The following is a 12741-nucleotide window of genomic DNA, read 5'->3' on the forward strand; positions in this document are numbered from 1 at the left end:
TCACTGTGATTATAGGACAACAAAGGAAAGTGTCATTTGGCCAAAAATGATACATCTATTGCCCAATCTTATAAATTAATTAATGGACAGTGCTACTAGGTCCGATATTTAACTAAAGGAAGTGTACCGATGAGTGCAAATGCACTTTTTTTGTTTTTTTGTTTTTAATCATTTTTATACAGTTTTAAATATTTTTAAAAAATAAAAAATAATATCAATTCGCTAATATTTACTTTCTTAATCATGAAATACACGAATTAAAAATTAAAAATTTAATTGATCACTTTTATCGATTTAACTTGCATTTTCTTTAGTAGGATTATATGATATATCCAACAGCAAAAGCCAATGTTTTGATTCTTCATTTCTCTTCATATGATATGGTGATATCCATCCCCTATGAGGTGGCTCGCGAATCATTCTTATAAGATCTCAATTCATCTTTGGGGTGGGCCGCTTTAACTATTTATTCATATTCTGATTTTCTAATTATTTTTTTTAACATATCTCACGTTAGTTCATATGACTCCCAAAGTCCTAAGATAACTTATATATAGTGAGTCCGTTACTCTAGAAAGAAATAGTGTATTATGTGACCTTTTGATTTCAAATTGATTACCATGAAAATGAATAGAAATAAAAATAATTAAATTCCCATAAGAATCTATCCTTTCCTTCCTTCGTTAACTGTAATTAATTTATAACAATGGAATCAATCAAAGGAGCATATAATTATAATAAAAAAAAGGGTCATTTCCAAATGAAATTCTGCATGTCATTGTAACAAAGTCTAACATCTCCAAAACAACTGTTCTTTATAATTTGTTGGTTCATTCTATTTGAAATTCGTTCGTTGGCTTTTGAAATGAAATGGTTTAGATACCTCGAACAAGCTTAAAATTCTTTTAATTAATCGACACTCTTATGGTTCATATTCTTCAGGACGAAACATGTAAACTGGATTTGATAGAGCTGTGCTTAGCAACACAAGCACACAAGATTCAACCTCTTTCATTTCTCGAAATCGTGTGTTTGTGTCGAGTTTTATGGGATTTTCGCTGTGTTTGGTTCAGAATCTGGTTAGAATAAGGTGACAACCTGAGGTGCGTAGCAGTTTGCTGCATTAACACCGTGCTTGTTGGTTGTTCATGCGCTACACTTGAAGTGCTTATATCTGTGCAGTTGGCTGAAGAGGCTATGGTGCTGAGTGGGAAACAATAATCCTATCATCTGTATGCGGATTATTGGGATGACATAGAAAAGTGTTACAGTTTACAAGAATGTCAAGAAAGATAAACAGATCAAATACCGAATTTGGGCGATCATTTGACATAACATCCATGACCAAGTATGTCCAACCACATGAATTCCATCGAGCATACATTACATTGAAGAAGGACAAAGTTTTTTCCCCCTTCTGATACAAGAGATACTAAATTTCACAATAATAAATGGTTTCTGGTCATAGTGCAACCTCTGCATTCTTGAGGATTAAAGATATCAGTTTCCACCACCACCACCGAAGAGGTACCCAAGAGAAGATCCACCACCAGGGGCAGAGTGAACTTTGGTAGAAGGCCGATCCTGCACTCACATTTGCAAACCATTTTGACTTGATCATAGTATTACCATGGTGGGACTTAGAAGAGATACTCGACAATCACATAGCCAAATTAAGGGCAGATAACTTCAAGGCATTTCAACAGAATCATCACTATTCTTCAGGGAAAGAGAGGAAACAAAAACATAAACAATTTAAAAAAGAAGCAAATAGTTACAATCACAATCTCCCTCCGCAATATAATGAATAGGACACCCTCCTTTTTCTAAGCAGTACAACATTGGCATCATCCGGTGAAGTGTACGAATTATATGAATCTAATTCTACGCATAACGTGACTGAAAATTATGATCTTGAACCTATGATGCAGCAAAACTAATTTCCTACACCGTCTTCCATTCTCAAAGAGAACATAATTGTGCATAGAGCAGTCCATTAAACCAGATCAGAGTCAGTGCAGATTACAGGGCCAGCTCAATGGTAAGGCAATTTAGGCAGTTGCCGAAGGCCCCCATCTTATATAAGGCCTCCAAAAATAAAAATGTGATTTTTTAAAAAAAAATTTTTTGAAAAAAAATAAAAACTATTTCATTAAATAAAATTTTAAATAACTTTTATAGTTTTCAATATGTGCAAGACCCTATAATACTAAATTTAATATTTAATACAATGATTTTTTTAATAAGTAATACAATAAGTTATTTATATTTTAAATAATTTTTTTAAGATCTTGCTAAATTGAGGTACAAAATTTTTATTGAGGCCTCATTTTAAGTTGTTGTAAATATAAATTTACAAAAACTGTATTTAAAGATTTTAAATAAAATCTCATTTTATTGAAAATTTTAAAAATATTCCATATAATAATTTATATTTTATTGTATTATAATTACGAATAACACACTTAAATTTCGCCTTAGGCCTCAACTTGTATCGAGCCGCCCCTGTGCAGATACCGCTCGATCATGCCTCCCCTATATTTCACATGCCAGAAGAACCAACTCATCTGACAAGCACATACCCACTCATTAATAGGTCAGTTACTGGCTGGACCCTGTTTGTCACCATTCAGATCTAATGGATTTAGTTTATCTAAGACAGCAAATGCAACGGGAGGGATTCTGACTCCTGATCTGTTCAAGTACCCAAAAGAACACGATGTATCTTTGGATTTAGGAAAATTTCATAAGAAAATAAAATGTTACAGAAAGATGAACACCAACTATAGTCTAAATCACCTCGACATGCTTGAAAAGGATCATACCGTAATAAAGTTGCCGCAGTTCTGACCATCGGCCCGAAAGTAATTGTTTGTAAGATGACCCTGAACACCTGCTGGAATCTGCTTTTCAATTGGTTTTGAAGCAGCAGCAGCAGCAGCAGCAGGCTTTTGAGACGGAGAAGGCCCGTTGTTTCTTGCTGGCTCCTGGTTCTGGGCAACTTGGGCATTGTTAGTTCCAAACAGGTAACCCAATGAACTCTGTCCGCCACCAGCGCTGACGCCACGACCCATTTCGTCCTTTTTTTACAATCAGATTAATTGATAAGAACGTTGAAACTTCACCATTTCTTCTGGCACGTATAGAAGTGAATGCAAATGCACATATAACATACGAGAATATTGAGTGAATGAAGCTACATTGGTAGGTGGCCACCAAAACTGGATGAGAAAACTAAATTGCTTCAGCACTTGCTACACTAGAGCCACATGGTCTGTAACTCTGCATGACCTTTGCCCTCTTCTCTCTATGCAATTATTTAAGCACTACAACCCAATTTCATGTGCTGAACACACAAATTCAGGATGTTCTTAAAAATTTGACAGATGATGGTAACTATCTCTATCCTTTCTTCTTCAAAATTACGAAATCTCCACTCAAATTCACATAACCAACAAGCCATACAGCAAAATAATGCACATTCAAACCCGCTTTATATATTCCAATACAAGGTGGGGGAAAAAAACGAAACCCAATTTGCATAAACCCATTAGCCTTATACCAGATCCAACACACGCACGACAAAATTTCATTTCGCAACAATGCATGTATATTTCAGTCAATTTGACATCAAAATTCTGAAATCGCAATAGAAGGGGAAAAAAAGAAAAAGGAAACCTGGACGAAATAATGCATAAATCCTTACACCAGATCCAACACGCACAACAAAATTTAATTTACACAGTAATGCATGCATACTTTTGGAATTAAAAAAAAAAATCAGATAAAGAAATTCAACAGAAAACGTGGAAGATGTAGTCATGAAATGGGATCTGAGCTTTGAAGCCTAAACGGAGTAATTGTGGATTGAATTTCGTACCGTTGGTTTTGGGACCCCGAATTGGAAGCAAGAGAATGCAGAGAGGATTGAGAAGCCAAATGCAATGCAACCCAAGCAATTTGTATATATATACCATACATCACAACTTTTTTTTTTTTTTTTACCTTTTTTAATTTTTACTTTTTTAATTTCTTTTTAATTTTATTTTTCTTAAATTAATTAAAATTTTTAATTTATTACTCATATACTACATATTTATAAAAAAAAATAAATATAATATGAAATGTAGAGATAATGAATAAAATTTTTCATTCGTAATTTATTCGTTGGCTTTTTTAAAAAAATAAAAATAAAAAATCTGATTCGATTCTTTAACGGATAAACTAGTATAGAGGATTCGGAATTTACATATTTTTTAATTTAAAGACTTTTATTATTCGAAGAGAGGTGACCAGATAGCTGATACTATTTTAATACTATGATTGGTTTTCCGTTTTCATCTCAACATTTCACCATCACTCAATATAAATATTTTTAAATTTAAAATTTCAGCTTTTCTTCTATTATTATTTAATTATTATATTTAAATAATATTTTAATTTTATAATATTTTATTAAATATTTTACCTCTAATTTTTCAAAATGTAATAATATATTTCAATTCAAAAAAGAAGGACGTTGGATTTTGAGGTGGTAGCTGGCTTTACTGTTTTGGGTTTGGTTAAAGGTGTCGGCCTTATTGTTGGCAAAGTAATGGGCTTCACGTGGTTTTGCAGGGAGTAATGATAGGATGCTGCGCGCCCGCAAAAGCGATGCAATGCTGATTGCGTAACAGTCACCGCTAGATCTGATTTGACAGAACACTGTACAATAGTACAACGTTACTCCACTGATGGCCTCAGTCTTTTTCAGGAGAATCAGAATCCACACGAGGCAGACTTCAGAGAAACAAAATTAAAAATATTAATATTAATAATAAATCCACAAATTTTATGTAAATGGTGGTAAAATTTTTTTTATTAATATATCATTATCTAAAAGAATTTTAATTGTTTCTTATTGACAATGTCGTGAAAAGTTATTTTTATGTTAACAAATTTATATAGTAATGTTATATACATTCGTAAAATGTGTAAACGTCGTATTATTGTTATGAAAAAAAGTGTAATTTATTATTAAAAGATTAATTAATTTTTATAATGTGAATCTCATATTTATTCATTTTTTTTAAGTGATTGCACGGCGTTTATATACTCACAACTATAACTATCATTTTTCAAATATTAAATGACAAAAGATTATTATTTTTTATTTATCTGTCAGTAATTCGATATTATTTCAAAATGGTAAATAATTTTTTTAGAAAAAAACTCGAGATAATTTGGAAACAATATAAAACTCGTATAAACCGTCAAGAAAAACGCTTCAACTCATTATATTGAAAGCTATATTTATGTGCCTTGTGACAAAGATTGACATACATCGTACGTATAAAAAAAAAAAAAGAAGATTGACATACATCGTATTATACATGCTTCTGTCACTTTCAGAGCGTGTGAAGATGGCAAATTCAATTTAATTGAATACCTATTTGTGTGGACATTAAACAACGCGGGCGGTGGGGGGACCATGGCGGTGCACTTTGCTTCTAAGTTTATGCTTACTTGAAGCCAAAGGTGAGTGAAGGCTTTAGCTGAAGAGGAATGTTATGCATCATCTATTATTTATTTTTACATCTCATATTTATAACTTTTTTATAAAATGTTAGATGTTTTGCATAGAGTGTGAAATGTGAGATAGTGAATAGTAACTGATAAGAATAATTTTTTTTAAATGAAAAAGGATTGAAGCAACAAGCATGCGGACAATTGGATTGAAGCGTCTAATTTTGTGCTACTACCTATGTGTCTTTCGCTTAAAGTTTTTGCTGCATTGCGGTTGAGTCGGGTCGGGTCGGGCCGGGCCGGGTGCCATGATGCCATTTGCATCAGTGCTTGAGAACAGAACAACATTCCCGTTTGTTAACAACCCAAAATTATAACAATGTGATCATTCTCTCCTCTCATTATTAATCCAAGTTTGTAGGATAAGAATTTCTCTTTGATTCAGATTTTCCAGAGTTTTTTTTATATTTTTACAAAAGAATTACATATATTACCAACGATTTTATCTCCCTGAAACAGATTTGAAGGGCTTATGTTCTTTTCTGACTGCGTCTAATTGAACATAAGTTATTCATGGTTGCACGGTAATGCATACAAGCATACCTAGCTTTGTAATGCATACAACTACAAGGTAATAAGAATGTAAAAATTGCCTCAAAACAAGTTGTTGTTCCCAGAATTAATATGTTCGGTATCCATGACCATGATTCCATGAACATTCTTTAAAACCCAAAAAGAAAAACGTGAAGATTATTTATCTCCTGATGGAATCACTACATAGAATGTTTCAATGTTATGAGCATTTACATGATCACTCGCAGCTTGGATATGTTCGCAACTGCATACATTAGTTTTCCTATATCATGTCAGTGGAGCCTCGGCAGGGAGAAATCTCTGGACACCATCTAGCTACGAGACTGATTTTAAATCGAGGAGATCTTTGAGATCTCTACCAATAATTTGTGTAAGGCTTGAGGCTTTGAGAAAAAAGGTGAGTGGTCTGCGCCTTTTACCCGAAAGACCTGTTCTGGGGGGCTTGAGTTTATCATGCTCTCTTGGAGGGCGATGGGTATGGCATTGTCTTCAGGAGTTTCTATATAAAACCGCCTCACAGATCCATACTTCATGTCAGTCAGAGAGAGCTTTTCCAAAACTGGTGCAAAGGGCAGTGGCCTCATTGAAACAGATGCCAAAGCAACATCCTAGAATGTGAGAAACGGAAAATAATCAGTAACCGTGATAGAAGTTCACAAAAAAAAAAAAAAAATTACATGTAAACAAATGTGAGTGTGCTCGTGCACATTCAGACACTTCTCTGCAATTGCATATATGCGCATGACACATATCGATTTTCATGAGTAATTTAATATATTAGCAATAAAATATACCTTGGCCGGACTTTGGTGGAATAACAAATCCCTCAACAAAGATTTGTCTAGATCAATAGAAGTTGGAGGGTGCTCATTCCCATTTGTGTACAAAAATATCTGAGCCCGTCGCATTAGATCATTAGTACCTGCCTGCAATTTACTTGCATATAGTCAGTGTCAACTCAGACACTTCATATGCTTTTTTTTAATTTAAAAAAACCTATCCCTTTCTATAGCCAAGCTTATTATAAGAGGAATGCAAAGGTCAGACATTGGTTAAAGTTCCTTAGAATCTGCAGCTCTGGACTCACGAAGCTCTCCTCTCATGCCGTCAGGCTTATAAGGTACACATCATATCACGGGGCCAAAACTAGTTCTAAACCCAAATCTTCTTGTTGGTCTTGAGTTCAGCCAGATGAAGGTTTTAGAACTATCTTGAAGCAAATGCACTATTGTCATCTCTCTTTTCTTTGGGTGGGGCTGGGGGGGATACCTCCTAAAATAAAAATGAAAAGGAGACCAGGAAGAAACAATAGGCATCCTTAGGGCCATGAAAAGAAATTCAAGTGCGGCAGCAGAACACTACTTCTGAACAGGGAAATGATTAATCAAAGAAATATTGGGAATTAATTCAACCAAAATTAGTCTTAATTCCTGTGATTTTAAAACGGAAAAAAGTTCTGTGAATAAGCGAACTTATTTCTCTCTCTCCTTTTATTTGTTGGTGGGCGGGGAGGGGTTGGGGGTGACCTGTAAAGGGGGACACTGCTCACAATATCAGATATGAAGATAATATTTTTTATAAAAGTTTTTCATTGCCAAAAAACACAGATATATTAGAATGAGGGGAAAACCTGTTTGGAGAACATATCAAGAGCACTTTGTCCATTAGTCAACATAGCCGCGCCAATAAAAACAGCCTTCGAAATTTTGAAAGGAAATGATTCCATTGCATATGATATACACGCACCACCAAAATCATGTCCCACCAAAATCACCTGCTTAAATTTCAAAACAATAAAATGAAGTGAACAAGAAAGAGATATGCTCGAGAAAAGAAAAGCAACTTATATATCAATTAACGTCAGATCAATTAAACAACTAATGTAGCACTCTATCTCCTCTCCTTTCTTCTTGTTCTCTCTCCCTCCCTCTCTTCTCTGCTAGTTTTTCTTTTTCTTTCTTTTTTCTTTTGTTCATAACTCCTTATTCAGATGCTTATTTTCCTGCTTTGGCCCTTTAAGCTCCCCAGGGTCCATTCTCTCTCTCTCTCTCTCTCTCTGTGGCAAAAAATAACAAAAAGCATGCTAAAAGGACATTTATGCTTAAATCAACAGCCTATGTGTGATTACAAAAAAACTCTGCACATAGGCTTAAAATATGTGTAATTACCAACAGCCTCTGTGTGATTACATTTATGCTCAAACTTTGCACCTAGAAGAGCTCATCGCTTAACTGTGCCTGGTTCTTTTGAAAATTCTGGTGGACATATTTAAAAAAAACAAAAGAAAGAAAGATAGAAACTAATAAAAAATGGGAAAGAACCTTCTCGCCATCAGCAAGATTTTCAAGCAAATCGGTAAGTGGCTTTACATATTGTGAAAGACCCGTAATGCTGTTCGGATCATATGCATGAATCCCAGAACCAGTTAAGTCTATGGCAGATACTCTGAAACCACCTTCTTCTAGAAGTGCTATTGTTTTATACCAACACCACGCTCCAAAGCCACCTCCATGGACAAGAACAAAACGGTTGGTTTCTAGGTCATCAAGCTTTATATCCTGGCAAAGACAGACATAGTTAGGAATCAAAAGCAATTCAAAATAATAAAAGCTGAATTTTAAATAGAAAAATGAAAAGAAAAAAATCTAGCCAGATATGAAGTAATACTGGAAAGTGATTAAATGCAATACTTTAAACTTGCTGTAAACACTGCCTGTATACATAAATAGAACTAGAAACCCTAATTAGGTGCTGTAAAATACTAATAATAAACAGAAGAAAATTCTCATGGAGAAAGTAAAGATAACAAAAAACAAAATTAATTATGCAAACTACTATGTATTTGTGCATTCAACTGATTCTGCACCATATCATCCAGCTAAACCTCACATTCTGAAACTTAACACAATAAGCTTAATCCCAAATCAATTGGTTTACACCATGATTCTGCATGAAGGCTACCATGTCCGGCAGTGCTTAACTGAGATTGAATGACCACTTATCATTTATTTTTTCACAAAAGGGTAACCCTTCCAATATACAGCCATTCATTGCATTTGGTTTTATCAGTTCCTGCATATACCTTGCACCTCATTGTGAGTATGTAACTATTTTTTAGCACAAATAAGAAAGCAACATTTTCAATTGCCCTCGCCCCTCGGTCTCTCCATAGTAAAGATTTTTTTTTTTTTTTTTTTTGCTGGGGTATCCATAGTGAAGAAAATACAACAAAAATGCATCCCCAACTACTGTAGAAAGGAGCAGAGTTACATAATATTCTACTAATCATATTTAAATAAAAGCAAAGGGCTGTACCAAGTGGCGCACATTAAATAGAATAGAGACATAAATTCTGCACCCAGTTGGAATGACCTCCAATTTTCTTTTTCTTCTTTCTTTTTTTTAAAAAAAAAAAAAAAAGATAATGACCTCCAATTTCTATTTGAAACTCCTCTTCAATGATCGTTAATTAGTTAAAAGAGAATCCAACGCACAAAAAGATGAGAGAATTGAATGCCTCCAATAAAATATATCCAGAGGCTTAAATCCGAGCATCTCGTACAGACCAACCTTAAGAATATACTCAAAAATAGTAAATTCATATGCTAGAAGTCTTACGACCTATGGATAAGAAAATTCATGAACTTGACGACCGCATCTCTCGAATCATATGGTGATTATCACTAATTAAGATAGCACAGTACATTATGTACAAAATACGCCGAGGTACATACAGACAAATAAACAAAATACGCAAAAAAGTACTGAAGCTAATCGTACGAAGCTAATCGTAGAACTTCAAGTAATCATTATTTGTTCCCATTCCCGCAAAAGAACAAATAGATGTAATAATAATCCTATCATTGACTAAACCACCATACAAACAAAATTGTAGTAAACCATGAATTCAATAACTAACACTTCCACTGCGAGAAACCCAAAGACCCAAATAATCCAGAAACAAAAATCACACATTGAAAATTGAAATACTCCGAACTCCAACCATACAATCCAATTTAACTTTCAGGAAAGGAAGGAAAAAAAATCCCACAAACCCGAACCTGATTAACAAGCTGGTGAGGCTGGAGCAGGGGGTCAGTGAGTGACCGAGTCCTTGAGCTTGAACTCCGAGGCAGCTGGTTCTTCTTGGACCCAGAATTCGGGTATCGGAGCGAAGCGCACCGATCGAAAGGCAGAGAACCGTTGTGCTGTTGTAAGATGATGGTGGCAGCGGCAATAGCTTGTTCTTGAATTAAAGCGTCGTCGAATTTTTCCTTGCGCGAGGATCGAATACGGGCCCAGCGGTTACTGGAACTGGAAGAGACCGCCTGCGGGTTTGCAAACCGCTTTGATGGTCTCTTTTTGTTCACTGGCTTGGGTGAGAGGCAGGCGCAGAGGTTGCCCATTGTTGGCGCATGTAGAGCAACACAAAGACACACGAACACGCACAGAGATACAGAGAAAAGGGTTTTTCAGGGGGAAAAAGATGGTGGCGAGGAACAGAGTGAGGTTGGAAGAGGAAGACGGTTTTGGAATGCTGATGAGACCTGCGAGAGCGTTATATTATATACTACGAGTGAGCCAGTGTAAAGTGGATGACAAACTACAAAGATGGTAATGGCTTTCGGCCTTTCGCCTTCTACTTGCCCGAATATTTTGAATTTTCTTTTTGTACAAACCCTAAGCAGAAACAAAATTCATATTCCGTTGAATTCAATTTTATTTGTCTATAATTTAGTAAAAAGAAAAATCCACACAAGTCATACTTTTTAAAAAAATAAAAAAAATAAATCCTAAAAAATAATATTTTAAATAATTTTTCAATAATTCCTATCTAGATTTTTTCAAGAACCGTAGTACAAATTACAAAAAATCTTTTGAAAATATTTTAAAAGTGTTTGTTTTTTATTAATGTTTAAAAAGAAAATTATGAAATATTTATATATGAGATGTGTTTCCCGAACAATCCTTATTTTAAGATTTAAAAATGGCCTTCTTAAGCAAATAATGTCTATGTTTTGGTGAATGATGTACTTCTCTCAATTTCATTTTTTATTTCTCTAAAATTTTGTTCTTTTTTTAGTCCTTATGTGATTAATACATAGTTTGATTCTTGTTCTTTTAAAAAAGTATTTCTTCCATTTTATTTAAATATATTGTTAAAAAAATAATATTATAAATATATAAATAGCATATACTTCCTTCCTTTAACAGTACTCTTTTAGAAGAGGCTTTAATTTCTTACAAACAAGAATATATAATGAGATGTCTGATCAGTATGTTATCTTTTCCAGTTTTCCAAGTAGTATATACAACACCTTAATTATAAAAAAAAAATTGTACAACAATATTATTAATGTTGTTGGTGGAGGTTCAGAGGCCGCGGCCTCGTTTAATCTCAGTGAGAATTACGATCGAGGAGGTACGTACGTAGACTAAATGAATGTGCATGCAAAGCAGGTGGATGTCGTTAGAGTATATGTCATTGAATATTTGTACCAAAATTATATTTTGGCAGATTCTCAGAGATCATCGACATGATGATCATGTATGTACGAATTAATTTTTAGAGTGACTGCAGTAGTACTATTAATGTTCAGTTATTCAGGTTGATCGATAATTAATGAAACATTCTCAACTTTAATTGTTTGGTTCATATATATGTATATATATATATATATATATATATATATATATATATACCATAAATTAAGATATTAAGGTTACTCCGATCCATGCAATATTTTAATCATTTACCGGCCAGCTTGTACGTAGCTGAAGATCGATCCTATAAATGCGAGCTGCTTAATTAGATCGTTGCTGCATGTCGGGTATGTTTCTAAATTAATTGTTTACGGCGCGCTCTTTTTGCAGGCCAGGGATGGGGGTGGTGGAAAGTAGTGGCTGTGAATTATACACTTTAATTGCATGCCACCCACCAGCTTAGACCATTTGATCCCCAGCTAGCTAGCTGTACATGCAAATCTATTCAATTAAGTAATCTCTCTCTCTCTCTCTCTCTCTCTCTCGTGTCAATTGCTTAAGCTTCACTTGGAATTTGTTTATTTAAAAGCTTAGAACTTTTGTAATAAAAATTGTTGTTTATAGCAATGATTATATGAGCATACAGATAGGTAAGCACTGTGTGGTTTTTATACCGTCCGTCCTGAATTTTGTGATCATACTAGCTAATCATGGTATCGTTCATAGAAGTTAGAACGCATTTTAATTAGGTACATTAATTTACATTTAAGTAGTTTACATAAAGAAACTACTTAAAGCATACCAAATATATATATATATATTTTTTATTATAATAAGTGGCTATCTAACTGTGAATAATAACTTTTGTTATTTTTCTATTAACTTTTTTTTTTTCGTTAAGTCCGTTAAGTCTTGTTTTACCAAAACATCTTTAAGACCCTTTACTATTTGACAAATATCTCCCTTGTAAAATTTAATGAAGGATCATGTTTTACTAAAAGGTCCTTAATAGCCCTACGATGCACATGAATTGACGTCTATTTTTCATGTTATTTTTATTCTGACAATATACTCATTTTCCTTTCTTTTTGTTTCAATTTTTTTAAAATAAAAAATTAATAATATTTTATTATTATATAGAAAGGAAATAGATAATCA

The 12741-nt window shown here is 33.8% G+C and overlaps 2 protein-coding genes across 3 annotated transcripts; both read right to left on the reverse strand.

The window, feature by feature from the left end:
* Positions 1 to 1204: 1204 nt before the first annotated feature.
* Positions 1205 to 3951, reverse strand: LOC109001738 (protein SPIRAL1-like 1). Its single transcript, XM_018979140.2, has 3 exons — positions 3881 to 3951; positions 2826 to 3080; positions 1205 to 1584 (listed from the first exon to the last, which is right to left on the reverse strand). The coding sequence occupies exons 2-3, from the start codon at positions 3072 to 3074 to the stop codon at positions 1501 to 1503; spliced, it is 333 nt and encodes a 110-aa protein (XP_018834685.1). The 5' UTR covers positions 3075 to 3080; positions 3881 to 3951; the 3' UTR covers positions 1205 to 1500.
* Positions 3952 to 6160: 2209 nt separating this feature from the next.
* Positions 6161 to 10761, reverse strand: LOC109001737 (putative methylesterase 11, chloroplastic). 2 transcript variants are annotated; one of them, XM_018979139.2, is made up of 5 exons: positions 10161 to 10761; positions 8469 to 8657; positions 7730 to 7873; positions 6894 to 7025; positions 6161 to 6707 (listed from the first exon to the last, which is right to left on the reverse strand). In XM_018979139.2, exons 1-5 carry the CDS (start codon positions 10503 to 10505, stop codon positions 6429 to 6431), a joined length of 1089 nt encoding a protein of 362 aa, XP_018834684.1. In that variant the 5' UTR covers positions 10506 to 10761; the 3' UTR covers positions 6161 to 6428. The 2 variants fall into 2 exon arrangements, with proteins under 2 accessions (XP_018834684.1, XP_018834683.1); XM_018979138.2 differs by having other exon boundaries at positions 8421 to 8657.
* Positions 10762 to 12741: the final 1980 nt, after the last annotated feature.

The sequence above is a fragment of the Juglans regia genome, chromosome 10 (assembly GCF_001411555.2).
Source record: "Juglans regia cultivar Chandler chromosome 10, Walnut 2.0, whole genome shotgun sequence".
Taxonomy (NCBI): domain Eukaryota; kingdom Viridiplantae; phylum Streptophyta; class Magnoliopsida; order Fagales; family Juglandaceae; genus Juglans; species Juglans regia.